Source organism: Lampetra fluviatilis, chromosome 67 (assembly GCF_964198595.1).
Source record: "Lampetra fluviatilis chromosome 67, kcLamFluv1.1, whole genome shotgun sequence".
Lineage (NCBI taxonomy): Eukaryota > Metazoa > Chordata > Hyperoartia > Petromyzontiformes > Petromyzontidae > Lampetra > Lampetra fluviatilis.
The window spans coordinates 6,288,203-6,301,711 of record NC_136341.1 but is presented as its reverse complement, the minus strand read 5'-3'; the positions used below and the strand labels follow the sequence as shown (position 1 = coordinate 6,301,711).

The following is a 13,509-nucleotide window of genomic DNA, read 5'->3' as shown; positions in this document are numbered from 1 at the left end:
CTCTCTCTGTCTCATCATCATCAGTGTGGCCAGGAGATGTTAACTACCTCGCCTGCTGTGCAGGAGGTCGTGGGTTCGATCCCGACCCTGACGATGCCTGCTGCTGTATTTTTGGAGTCTGCGTGTCTCTCTCTCTCTCGTCATCATGACGCTGGCTAGGAGATGTTAACTACCTCGCCTGGTGTGCAGGAAGTCGTGGGTTCGACCCCGACCTTGACGATGCCTGTTGCTATATATTTGAAGTCTGCGTCTTTCTCTCTCACATCATCATAACGGTGGCTAGGAGATGTCAACTACCTCGCCTCTCCCCGTGGATGCGTGGATCAACCATTCGTGATGGCCGGGTTTGCTTCTAAAGAAAAACAATAGCAGCTCAGTGGCGGTGCCTTACTACCTGGTGAAATAACCAACAGCAGTCGTAATTGTATAGTCGAGTCTTCCCAGGGCTACTCGGTAGCCCCCGTGCCCTCTGCCGCAGCAAGCAGAGGTCGCAAACGGGTTTTGATTCCTTACCCGTACCCGGCCGCACCAGGGTCGCAAACGGGTACCCGTACCCGGCCGTACCCGTACCCTACCCGTACCCGGCCGGGTACGGGTAGGGAATGGCTATCGGGTACCTGATTGCGACCTCTGGGATGAAGCCATGTTGCAGGCGCGGGTGGGTTGATTCTAGGAACTTGAATTGTGAGAAGAGACAAGACGTTGAGAAATGAGTGACAAACGGTTACTCACCAGTGACTCACGGCCTACCCGTCCCCGTACCCGGCCGCACCAGGGTCGCAAATGGGTACCCGTACCCATACCCGGCCGGGTACGGGTAGCCGGGTATCGGGTAGGGTACGGGTATCGGGTACCTGATTGCGACCTCTGGGATGAAGCCATGTTGCAGGCGTGGGTGGGTTGATTCTAGGAACTTGAATTGTGAGAAGAGACAAGACGTTGGGAAATGAGTGACAAACGGTGACTCACCGGTGACTCACGGTCTACCCGTACCTGTACCCGGCCGCACCAGGATCGCAAACGGGTACCCGTACCCGGCCGGGTACGGGTAGCAGGGTATCGGGTAGGGTACGGTTTTCGGGTACCCGGTTGCGACCTCTGGCAGCAGCAAGTCGACCTGATGGGGTTCAATCGTCATGGTGCAGGACCGTCCCTAACCCTGCCCATAGGAACGGTGGAGCACAGCGCTGAGGAGTGTCTGAGTGGAGGTTTTCTATTAACCTCCACGTGCATTCGCGACGAGGGGCTCGGCGTACCGGGGGTGTTATCCCCGCGGACAGCACGGGGGTGGCGGCACGGGGGCGGGGTGTGGCGGGGGGGGATGTGGATGTGGAGGAGATGGGAGCCGTGCCGACGGATTCACGGATGCTGCATGGGATGTGGTGGTGGTGTGTGGGGGGGGCGGTGGGGGTACACGGGTGTTTGGATTGACGGGTGCGCGCGTGCGTGCGTGCGTCCGGGCGTGCGGGTGGACGGGGTGAGACCAGGCGCGGTGGAGTGAGGTAGTAGGTGGGTGGTGGGTAGGGTGGGGGAGAGCGGCAAGCTCGAGGCAAAGTGCTCCAAAAGCGGAAAGCGGCCAATAAAGGAAAGCAGCAATTAAAGCAGTTGGGAGGCCCTCCTTTCTTTTTGTTGGCGAAACGAAAACAAAAGAAGGGGAGGTAGGTGAATAAATAGTGGGGGGGTGGGGCAGAATGCGAACGAAAAAGCGAATCGAGGCTATGCCACGACCAGCCCCCCACCTCCCCCCACCCCCCGGCAACCGGTTGCCATAGGCTATCTAACCGCCGATAGAGGTAGTTACGGTTTAGGCCAGTCTACCAGTTCGGCTAGTTACGACTTGAACCGGCTTACTCTCTAGGATACGGCGTAAAGAATCAATCGGCCCACTGGACTAGCTCGGCCTTACACCGCTGGCATGTCGAGAGCTAACTCTGCCTTGACCCCTTTCCCACCTAGGATGGTTAGGCCTTAAATAGGTTTTTATCGTCTTAACCGGCTGTACGCTAAGACCAGCTAGACTACCTAGGCCTTAACTAAGTTTTAACAGTTTACCCGCCAAATTCACCGTTACCTCAAAGTGCTTTTTCCACGGAAGAGACTCTTAAGCCAGGCCTCAGGCCCATTGACTTTAACCGTCAGGCAGCAGCTGCTACCGCTGCCACTGCTGCAAGTTAGAAATCGTTCCCCCGCAAAGCTTACAGAGTTGTAAGCGGCGTGAGAATGGCTTGGCCACAAACGCCCCCCTTGCTTTACCGCCTAGGCCTAACTAGGGCCTCTGCCCACTTTAACTACTGCTCACAGTGCCAAGTTTCGTGCAAGTGGGGGAGGGGGGTGGTTGGTGAGTATTTGGAAAGGGGTTGGGGTGGGGGCGCGGGGGGGGGGAGGGGAGTGGGTTGGGGGGCGCGGGGTGGGGGGGTAGTGGGGGAGTGGGTGGGTGGAGCACCACCTCCCACGGGTGGAGCACCAGCAACCTGCCGCGAGCGATCTTAAGAGGATCGGGAACAAGGGCGGTGGCAGCGGAGCACGGCTTTTGCCTGCTACGGCACAGGCGGCACGGACGGGAGGTGTCTGGAGTGGAGCCACCCTGCATTCCGCTCCCATCCAGCGCCTCGAATCTCTCTCTCGAACTCTCTCGATCTCTCTCGCTCACTCGCTCGCTCGCCCGATCGCTCACTTCACGGCCGCTGACTCCGTCGCTCGTTCGCTGGCAGCTGTCGCGTCCGCGAAAACTTTTTGTTTCCGCGCTACGCGATTTCACGGCAAAGCCCCGTCGCTGTCGTGCCATCGTCGGTTCACGTCGCGAGTCCAGGAGCAACCCGAAAGCCAACAGCCTCCTCCTCTCTGATGTGTCCAACAGATGTCTTGGGATGGCCGCAATAATCCCGGACGGTGGGCTCAGAAAGTCTGTTGAGGTGTGTCGCCCCCCTCCTACCCACTCTCCCCCTCCCTCCCCCGCCCCCCCAACCGGTTATCGAATGTTCCAGTCCCATGCTCAACTCACCGTACGGGGAAAAGAGGAGATGGGGAGGGAGGCGGTGGCACTATCTGGTTCGTGGGCATGGTCGGTGAGGCGAGTGCAGGGAGAGCATCCCATGGGCAGTGTGCCTGGGGGGGGGGGCATGGTGGGCGAGGAGTTTCAAGCAAAGGGGAGGCCACTTGGCCACTGCATTGTGGGTGGTGTGGGGAGTGGGAGGGGGCACCCGTGTAAATGTGGAGGGACGATGTGGAGACTCTGGGAGGTGGGAGAGCGTTCGCTCAAAATTGCTCGGCCCGACGAATGTTGCCGGGTGGTCAGAGGGAAATGTGTCGCTGTCGCTGAGAATGGTGGGAGAAGGAGACTTTAAAATGCATCGTCTCGACTGAGTGGTGCTGTTGCTGCTGGTACAGCTGCAGTTGTTGTTACATAGCTTCTCGCCCAACTGGAGGCTGGCAAAATGCACGGGCATGTGGAGGGCAGTGGGCAGTGGGCAAACCGCATAGCTGTGAAGACGTACGGTTTACCTAACAGTTATTCTTGTGCAGGAAAATTGAGTTTTCAGGCCAATACGGCGTACTGCCGTTTCAATACGGGCAAATAAAGAATTAGTTTTTTGTCTATTTGTTTGTGCTTCTCCTCTTCGTGATAGGACTTTGTAGGATGAACGTTGAAATTAATAAGGGGCACGGGGGTGACCAATAAGGTCTGAATTCGTCTATAACACTGGTCAACAACAAGTATAACCCGTAAAAACAAAGTTTTTCACTATAAATCCTTTATATGCGTGGCGGCTAGAGTCCTCTCGTCCTCTGGCTTGAGATGACTGCCACCTATGGGTCAGATGATTGCATGGCAGCATTAAGCAATTGGTAATTAAATATTATATTTTTGTCCTAAAAAGTGTACAATTTTGGAAAAAAAATTTCACGAACATTAATTGTCACGCACAACGAGTCTGTGTGGAAAATGTCAGCTCGATTGGATCACGGGAAGTGGGTTAAAAAACGACCGAAAGATTTGCACGGTCCTAAGCAAGCAAGCAAGTGAACTTAATATAAAGGATAAAAAAAATTTTGGCCTGGACTTTTGCAGCTGTTTTAGACTAATTTCAGGGTGCCGATTTAAAATCTGATCTCAGATTTGCTCTATCACATCTCATTTTTATGCTATCGGCATACCCCATTTTCATTGATTTTACCCGAAATTAACTCTGTCACTTATAACTGCAAGTTGTTGCGAGTCAGTGACTGCTTTAGTGTTCAAATATGGTGCTGTATTTTGAGGATAATGCGTTTATATTATAATTGTATGTAGATATCCACATTTATTTAATATTTTTATTCTGCAGTTTTGATTGAAAATTCAATATTTGATATCTCAAAAACCTGATGTGATAGACAAAAACTGATGCCAGATTTGAAATCAGCACCCCGAAATTACCTTAAATCCGTTGGAATACCTTATGCCAGAAAAAGTGTGTTGACCAGTGTAATAATGTAGGGCACGGTTGACAGCTATGGAACCATCTTCTAGGTTCTTTCGGTAAAGTCACGTAGAAGGGAAATAATAATATGCTAAATTCCTCTTGATATGCAAATTATTTTGTCAAGGCGCTCCTCTTCCTCCTCCAACCCAGCTTAAATATACGCTCCAAGCTTGGTGGTGTTTCATTCTTCACCTGAGGACGGCTGCTTGCGTTGTAGCCGAAACGTCGTGAGAATTATTTTTTTATGTTTTATTTTTATTATTTTATTATTTCCCTTCTGCGTGACTTTACCAAAAGAAGCAAGAAGATGAATCCCTGCAGTCATGAAAGCTTTAAATCGAAAAAGCTATGGAACCGTCGGGAAAGTTCCAGGAGGCCACTCTCTCCACGCGGTACGAGAGGGCTTGGCCACAGAAGCGGACGGCCGAATGAGGGGAGTAGCGGCTTCCGGTTAACCGTGCTGCCTGCCCCCTAGCATTTCGAAAAGTGTATTGGTTTGGCCATGTTTGTGTTGTTGTAGTACAGAGTTAGACTGATGGCCTTAATCTAAGTTGTCTTGTGGTTATTGTTGGTTGTTTGACTTGCATCCCACTGGGATTTTTGCACACAGCGTTGGTGTGCGGTGTTTTTTTCTGCAATGTTTTGCTGTCTTTTCTTGGATTTTCTGTTTGCACTCAGTCACATATTCACTTTAAGATGTTTTTTTGTTCATGTTTTTGTTTGTTGCGGTTGCACCCGATTCAAGAGCCGAATGGCTTACAGGGCTATACCTAATACATGAACTTGAACTTGAAGGCATTTGCTACCTTCGGGGAAAACGGTGACCGCTACGGGCCCACGTGATGGCAAGGGTAGATGGGCTGGGGGGCGGTGTGTGTGGGGGGGAAGTCTTTGCTGGCTTTGCACAAGTGATTATTGACTATCCGAGCACCCAGGCAACCATGGGCTTGAGGCCTTCATTCTATACGCCAAAGATCTCGTTCAATCGCTCGCTCGCTCGCCGTCCGCTCTCCGCGGTCGACCACCAACGCGCCCGCACTCACCACCCCCCTCCCCTCCATCGCCCCCCACCCCACCCCGCCGCACCCTTCGTTTTACCCAAGCGGGGCAAACAATCAAATTCATTTCCACCCCCCCCCAACTGCCAAAGTGTGCCGAGCGCACTGCACCGCCCTGCCGCCAGAACTCACCATCCTCCGTGGGCACGTAGACGTTCAGGAAGAGGCAGTCCTCGCTCTGCTCCAGCAGGTGGCTCGCCACCACCTCGGCGTTGGAGGTGAACCACACGGGCAGCATGACCTCGAGCAGCACCCCCTGGACGTTCTGCGGGCAGACGGGCGCGAAGCGCGTCGCGTTGCGCGTCTGCTGCCACGAGGCCGGGGGCTCGGGCGGTTGGAAGCGGCGTTCTCCGACCGGGGCCGCCGCGTACGGCACGCCCAGGTACTGGTTCACGGGCCCCAGGATCTCGTTGGCGAGGTTGACGCGCGTGCCACGCAGCTTGCCGTAGCTCGTCTGGATGATGGGCGCCTCCTGGCCGGGCGAGGCAGCCTGCGCTGAGCCACCGCCGCCCTGGCTCCCGCTCGTCGCCAGATCCAGCAACAGCAGCGTCAGCAGCAGCGGCCGAGCCGGTCTCGCGTGAGCCATAATCCACAGCATCGTGAACGGGTATTCGTCCGGACGGTTCCCCTTAGTTGAAGCTCGTGTCGTTCGTTTATGCTGTCCGCGCGCTCGCCAAGTCGCTCGCTCGCTCGTTCGGTCACTCGTTCCAGCTAGGGCTCCGGAGGCGGCCGAGGGGACAGCGCTGGTGCTGGCCGGAGGATCGCTGGTCGCTGCGCACGGCTGCTTCGTGAGGTCATCGAGAGAGGACCCGGCCTACGTGACAAAGCCACTGAGATTGACGGAGCCGATCGAGCAAGGGGCACGTGGAGGTGTCGGAGGAGGAGGAAAGAGGATTTGGTCGTGACGTCAAATATTTCGACTCGATCCCGACGGCGGAGAGAGCCGAGACTCCCCCTCCCCGAGTTTTAAGCGTCGTCTTATTTCGTGTTGTTCTTCCCGCTCGTTATATTCCTCGGCGATTTTTTTACTCTTTATTTGATTTCCCCAAACCCGCCAGCCCGGGTGGTGACAGCCCCTTGACACGCACGAGAGGGAGAATTAAAAGAAAAAAAAGACCTGGCCGTTATGAAACTCCCACCGCGGTCCCAGCAGAATATCTGACAGCGATGGAATATTGGGGCAGGAATTTGGGACTTTGAGATCGCTGGGGGGTAGGGGTTGGGGTAAGGGGGAGGGGTGGTGAAAACCCTCACAAACGCCCACGTGGATTAGCGGTTAAAAGTGCGACTGACAATACATTGAATTGGTGGACAAACTCTCTCCCTAGCCCCCGTGTGCTATGCGTGCGTTGGAGGCGTTGGGGTGGGTGGGGCTAAGGGGTATCACCCCGCCACCTGAGTCCTCGTGAAAGTCCAATCGGGCTGCGGGGGCATTTCGATAAAAAAAAATGACGCGAATCGGACTGATGAATTTCGCTCAGGCCTTCCCCGAACCTGGCATCGCTGTCCCGTCGTCGGTTTTGCCCCACGACCCACCCCCACCCCCCCTCCCTAGATCGGATGCGCGGCGTTACATTTCTATAAAAAAAACCGCGGACAAACCACCTCCAAATATTTGACGCGCGGACAAATCCGGCAAACGTTCGTCACCCCCAACCCGACCCGTCGCTATAAGGAAAGCCTAGGCTTCCTGTTACCCTGTTAGGCCAGGCAGGCTTTAGGCCTTGAGACGAGGAACTCTTGACTCACTCGCACACTAGTTCGGAAATGAAGTTTGAACACTTGCCGAGGGAACGCCGATCGGTCTTGCTCATCACAGGCCTACAACGGCCTTGCGCAGAGAAGAACTAACGTTAGAGGAGGAGGGGAGGAGGGGGGGGGAATGGCCGCCGTCTATCGTTAATAGTCATTCCACGCGACGGAATATTGGCGCATCTGTGAGTGCCAAGCAGTGGGGGTGTCCAGGTGGTGGTTTGAGACGTAGGCTTCTCAGTCTGGTGGGCCTGCCGAGGTGGTCAGGCCGTGGGAGGTTCTATCCGATCTTCACACCGTGAAGCGACAATCCTGGAGGTGAGGGGCAGAATGCGGAAGGCCAAAGGTTACGATCAGTGGCAGCTTAAATGCCTGGATCTAATCTCGAGTGCGTCCGAGGAGTTAAGTTGCAACGTCCCGGGATTGCTGCCCATCCGGGCTGAGTGAGTGGGTGGGCGAGTGAGTGGGCGAGTGAGTGGGCGGGCGAGTGAATGGGCGAGTGAGTGCGCAAGTGAATGAGCGAGTGAGTGGGTGATTGAGTGGGTGATTGAGTGCGCGAGTGAATGGGCGAGTGAGTGGGTGATTGAGTGGGCGAGTGAGTGCGCGAGTGAGTGGGCTAGTGAATGGGTGAGTGAGTGGGCGAGTGAGTGGGTGAGTGCGTGAGCGAATGGGCGAGTGAATGGGCGAGTGAGTGGGCGAGTGAATGAGCAAGTGAATGGGCGAGTGAGTGGGCGATTGAGTGAGCGATTGAGTGGGCGAGTGAGTGCGTGAGTGAATGGGCGAGTGAATGGGCGAGTGAATGGGTGAGTGAGTGGGCGAGTGAGTGGGCGAGTGAATGGGCGAGTGAGTGGGCGAGTGAATGGGCGAGTGAGTGGGCGATTGAGTGGGCGAGTGAGTGGGTGAGTGAGTGGGCGATTGAGTGGGCGAGTGAGTGGGCGAGTGAGTGGGCGATTGAGTGGGCGAGTGAGTGCGCGATTGAGTGGGTAAGTGAGTGGGCGAGTGAATGCGCGAGTGAGTGGGCGAGCGAATGGGCCAGTGAATGGGCAAGTAAGCGCCCGATTGAGTTGGCGAGTGAATGGGCGAGCGAGTGGGCAAGTTGCTGAGTTACTTGGCTAACGGATGTGTGGACGAATGAGCTTGAGGATGAGTGAAGCGAATAGGTCGGGCGGGTCAGTGAATAAGTGAGTGAGCGAGCGGGTGGCTGAATGGGTGGTAATGTCACCACCGTATCCACCGTAGACAAAACCCAGACAGATTAAAATTTCGATTTAATGCTTTCGTGACAGCAGGGATTCATCGTCTCCCCGACAGACCTGGTATTCACCTGATGACGGCTGCTTGTGTTGTGGCCGAAACGTCGTGAGAATTATTTTATTATGTTTTATTTTTATTATTTTATTACTTCCCTTCTACGTGACTTTACCGAAAGAACCAAGAAGATGGACCAGATAGATTTCTCCATCAGGAGCAAGGTTGACATCTGCTACAGTTATGAGTGAGTGAGCGAATGGGCTGATGAACCTTGTCTCCGGCAGGTTTACGGTCGGCAGTGAAAAATGTGTCGCAGACCAACCACTCACTCACTCACCCACCCACTGAGTCATTCAATCTGTCACTCACTTACTCAGTCACTCACTCACTCACCCACCCACTGAGTCATTCAATCTGTCACTCACTTACTCAGTCACTCACTCACCCACCCACCCACTGAGTCATTCAATCTGTCACTCACTCAGTCACTCACTCACTCACTCACCCACCCACCCACTGAGTCATTCAATCTATCACTCACTCACTCAGTCACTCACTCAGTCACCCACTCATCCATTTGGCAATCGGTAACACGCGCACTCACCGACCCACTCTGCCTGAGTCACTCTATGTGAGTCTGAGCCTCTCTGTGTGAGTCTCTCTGTGTGAGTCTGTGAGTCACTCTGTGTGAGTCTCTCTGTGTGAGTCTGTCTCTCTGCATGAGACTGTGAGGATCTCTGTGTGAGTCTCTCTGTGTGAGTCTGTGAGTCACTCTGTGTCAGTCTGTGAGTCACTCTGTGTGAGTCTGTGTGTCTCTCTGTGTGAGTCTGTGAGTCACTCTGTGTGAGTCTCTCTGTGTGAGTTTGTGGGGATCTCTGTATAAGTCTCTCTGTGTGAGTCTCTCTGTGCGAGTCTGTGTCTTTCTGTGTGAGTCTCTGTGTGAGTCTCTGAATGAGTCTCTGTGTGAGTCTCTGTGTGAGTCTCTGTGTGTGAATCTCTGTGTGAGGCTCTCTGTGTGAGTCTCCCTGTGTGAGTCTCTCTCTGTGAGTATCTGTGTGTGTGAGTCTCTGTGTGTGAGTCTGTCTGTGTGAGTCTGTCTGTGTGAGTCTGTCTGTGTGAGTCTGTCTGTGTGAGTCTCTGTGTGAGACTCTCTGCGTGAGTCTCTCTGTGTGAGTCTCTCTATGTGAGTCTCTGAGTGAGTCTCTGTGTGAGTCTCTGTGTGAGTCTCCCAGTGCGAGTCTCTCTGTGTGAGTCTCTGTGTGAGGCTCCCAGTGCGAGTCTCTCTGTGTGAGTCTCTCTGTGTGAGTCTCTGTGTGAGTCTCTGAGTGAGTCTCTGTGTGAGTCTCTGTGTGTGAGTCTCTGAGTGAGTCTCTTGAGTGAGTCTCTGTGTAATTCTATCTGTGTGAGTCTCTGAGTGAGTCTCTGTGTATGAGTCTCTCTCTGTGAGTCTCTCTGTGTGAGTCTCTGTGTGAGTCTCTCTGTGTGCGTCTCTGTGTGAGTCTCTGTGAGTGAGTCTCTGTGTGAGTCTCTGTGTGCGTCTCTGTGTGAGTCTCTGTGTGAGTCTCTCTGTGTGAGTCTCTGTGTGATTCTCTCTGTGTGAGTCTCTGAGTGAGTCTCTGTGTGAGTCTGTGAGTGAGTCTCAGTGTGAGTCTCTGTGTGATTCTCTCTGTGTGAGTCTCTCTGTGTGATTCTCTGTGTGAGTCTGTGAGTGAGTCTCTGTGTGAGTCTCTGTGTGAGCCTCTCTGTGTGAGTCTGTGTGAGTCTCTCTGTGTGAGTCTCTGTGTGAGTCTCTCTGTGTGCGTCTCTGTGTGAGTCTCTGTGAGTGAGTCTCTGTGTGAGTCTCTGTGTGAGTCTCTGTGTGAGTCTCTCTGTGTGAGTCTCTGTGTGCGTCTCTGTGTGTGTCTCTGTGAGTGAGTCTCTGTGTGAGTCTCTCTGTGTGAGTCTCTGTGTGAGTCTCTCTGTGTGAGGCTCTCTGCGTGAGTCTCTGTGTGTGTCTGTGAGTGAGTCTCTGTGTGAGTCTCTGTGTGAGTCTCTGTGTGAGCCTCACTGTGTGAGTCTGTGTGAGTCTCTCTGTGTGAGTCTCTCTGTGTGAGTCTCTGTGTGAGTCTCTCTGTGTGCGTCTCTGTGTGAGTCTCTGTGAGTGAGTCTCTGTGTGAGTCTCTGTGTGAGTCTCTCTGTGTGAGGATCTGTGTGCGTCTCTGTGTGTGTCTCTGTGAGTGAGTCTCTCTGTGTGAGTCTCTGTGTGAGTCTCTCTGTGTGCGTCTCTGTGTGAGTCTCTGTGAGTGAGTCTCTGCGTGCGTCTCTGTGTGAGTCTCTGTGTGAGTCTCTCTGTGTGAGTCTCTGTGTGCGTCTCTGTGTGTGTCTCTGTGAGTGAGTCTCTCTGTGTGAGTCTCTGTGTGAGTCTCTCTGTGTGCGTCTCTGTGTGAGTCTCTGTGTGAGTCTCTGTGTGTGAGTCTCTGTGTGAGTCTCTCTGTGTGAGTCTCTGTGTGAGTCTCTGTGTGCGTCTCTGTGTGAGTATCTGTGTGAGTCTCTCTGTGTGAGTCTCTGTGTGAGTCTCTGTGTGAGTCTCTCTGTGTGAGTCTCTCTGCGTGAGTCTCTGTGTGTGTCTCTCTGTGTGAGTCTCTCTGTGTGAGTCTCTCTGTGTGAGTCTCTGTGTGATTCTCTCTGTGTGAGTCTCTGAGTGAGTCTCTGTGTGAGTCTGTGAGTGAGTCTGTGTGTGAGTCTCTGTGTGAGTCTCTCTGTGTGAGTCTCTGTGTGAGTCTCTGTATGAGTCTCTCTGTGTGAGTCTCTCTGCGTGAGTCTCTGTGTGTGTCTTTCTGTGTGAGTCTCTCTGTGTGAGTCTCTGTGTGATTCTCTCTGTGTGAGTCTCTCTGTGTAATTCTCTGTGTGAGTCTGTGAGTGAGTCTGTGTGAGTCTGTGTGAGTCTCTCTGTGTGAGTCTCTCTGTGAGTCTCTGTGTGAGCCTCCGTGTGAGTCTCTGTGTGAGTGCCTGTGTCAGTCTCTCTGTGAGTGTCTCTGTGTGAGTCTCTGTGTGATTCTCTGTGTGAGTCTCTGTGTGAGTCTCTGTGTGAGTGTCTCTGTGTGAGTCTCTCTGTGTGAGTCTCTGTGTGTGAGTCTCTGAGTGAGTCTCTGAGTCTCTGTCTGAGTCTCTCTGTGTGAGTCTCTCTATGTGAGTCTCTGAGTGAGTTTCTGTGTGAGTCTCTGTGTGAGTCTCCCTGTGCGAGTCTCTCTGTGTGAGTCTCTCTGTGTGAGTCTCTGTGTGAGTCTCTGAGTGAGTCTCTGTGTGAGTCTCTCTGTGTGACTCTCTGAGTGAGTCTCTCTGTGTGAGTCTCTCTGCGTGAGTCTCTGTGTGTGTCTCTCTGTGTGAGTCTCTCTGTGTGAGTCTCTCTGTGTGAGTCTCTGTGTGATTCTCTCTGTGTGAGTCTCTGAGTGAGTCTCTGTGTGAGTCTGTGAGTGAGTCTCTGTGTGAGTCTCTGTGTGAGTCTCTCTGTGTGATTCTCTGTGTGAGTCTCTGTATGAGTCTCTCTGTGTGAGTCTCTCTGCGTGAGTCTCTGTGTGTGTCTTTCTGTGTGAGTCTCTCTGTGTGATTCTCTGTGTGTGTCTTTCTGTGTGAGTCTCTCTGTGTGAGTCTCTGTGTGATTCTCTCTGTGTGAGTCTCTCTGTGTAATTCTCTGTGTGAGTCTGTGAGTGAGTCTGTGTGAGTCTGTGTGAGTCTCTCTGTGTGAGTCTCTCTGTGAGCCTCCGTGTGAGTCTCTGTGTGAGTGCCTGTGTGAGTCTCTCTGTGAGTGTCTCTGTGTGAGTCTCTCTGTGTGATTCTCTGTGTGAGTCTCTGTGTGAGTCTCTGTGTGTGAGTCTCTGTGTGAGTCTCTGTGTGAGTCTCTCTGTGTGAGTCTCTGTGTGAGTCTCTGTGTGAGTCTCTGTGTGTGAGTCTCTCTGTGTGAGTCTTTGTGTGAGTCTGTGTGAGTCTCTCTGTGTGAGTCTCTCTACGTGAGTCTCTGAGTGAGTCTCTGTCTGAGTCTCTCTGTGTGAGTCTCTCTATGTGAGTCTCTGTGTGAGACTCTCTGCGTGAGTCTCTCTGTGTGAGTCTCTCTATGTGAGTCTCTGAGTGAGTCTCTGTGTGAGTCTCTGTGTGAGTCTCCCAGTGCGAGTCTCTCTGTGTGAGTCTCTGTGTGAGTCTCCCAGTGCGAGTCTCTCTGTGTGAGTCTCTCTGTGTGAGTCTCTGTGTGAGTCTCTGAGTGAGTCTCTGTGTGAGTCTCTGTGTGTGAGTCTTTGAGTAAGTCTCTTGAGTGAGTCTCTGTGTAATTCTATCTGTGTGAGTCTCTGAGTGAGTCTCTGTGTATGAGTCTCTCTCTGTGAGTCTCTCTGTGTGAGTCTCTGTGTGAGTCTCTCTGTGTGCGTCTCTGTGTGAGTCTCTGTGAGTGAGTCTCTGTGTGAGTCTCTGTGTGCGTCTCTGTGTGAGTCTCTGTGTGAGTCTCTATGTGTGAGTCTCTGTGTGATTCTCTCTGTGTGAGTCTCTGAGTGAGTCTCTGTGTGAGTCTGTGAGTGAGTCTCTGTGTGAGTCTCTGTGTGATTCTCTCTGTGTGAGTCTCTCTGTGTGATTCTCTGTGTGAGTCTGTGAGTGAGTCTCTGTGTGAGTCTCTGTGTGAGCCTCTCTGTGTGAGTCTGTGTGAGTCTCTCTGTGTGAGTCTCTGTGTGAGTCTCTCTGTGTGCGTCTCTGTGTGAGTCTCTGTGTGAGTCTCTGTGTGAGTCTCTGTGTGAGTCTCTCTGTGTGAGTCTCTGTGTGCGTCTCTGTGTGTGTCTCTGTGAGTGAGTCTCTGTGTGAGTCTCTCTGTGTGAGTCTCTGTGTGAGTCTCTCTGTGTGAGGCTCTCTGCGTGAGTCTCTGTGTGTGTCTGTGAGTGAGTCTCTGTGTGAGTCTCTGTGTGAGTCTCTGTGTGAGCCTCACTGTGTGAGTCTGTGTGAGTCTCTCTGTGTGAGTCTCTCTGTGT

General features: G+C 53.2%; 1 protein-coding gene across 8 annotated transcripts in view; it reads right to left on the bottom strand.

Annotated features, from left to right (window-relative positions):
- The window catches only part of LOC144952336 (neuroligin-3-like), a 134,311-nt gene that overhangs the window by 105,673 nt on the left and 15,129 nt on the right, over positions 1–13,509 (bottom strand). For 6 of the 8 annotated variants that reach the window (XM_078882699.1, XM_078882704.1, XM_078882700.1 and 3 more), the window contains exon 2: positions 5,654–6,335. In XM_078882699.1, coding sequence (XP_078738825.1) covers positions 5,654–6,335 — 682 coding nt within the window. Of the gene's footprint in view, positions 1–5,653; positions 6,598–13,509 lie in introns of all 8 variants that reach the window. The other 2 variants (XM_078882707.1, XM_078882706.1) reach the window with 1 other exon arrangement.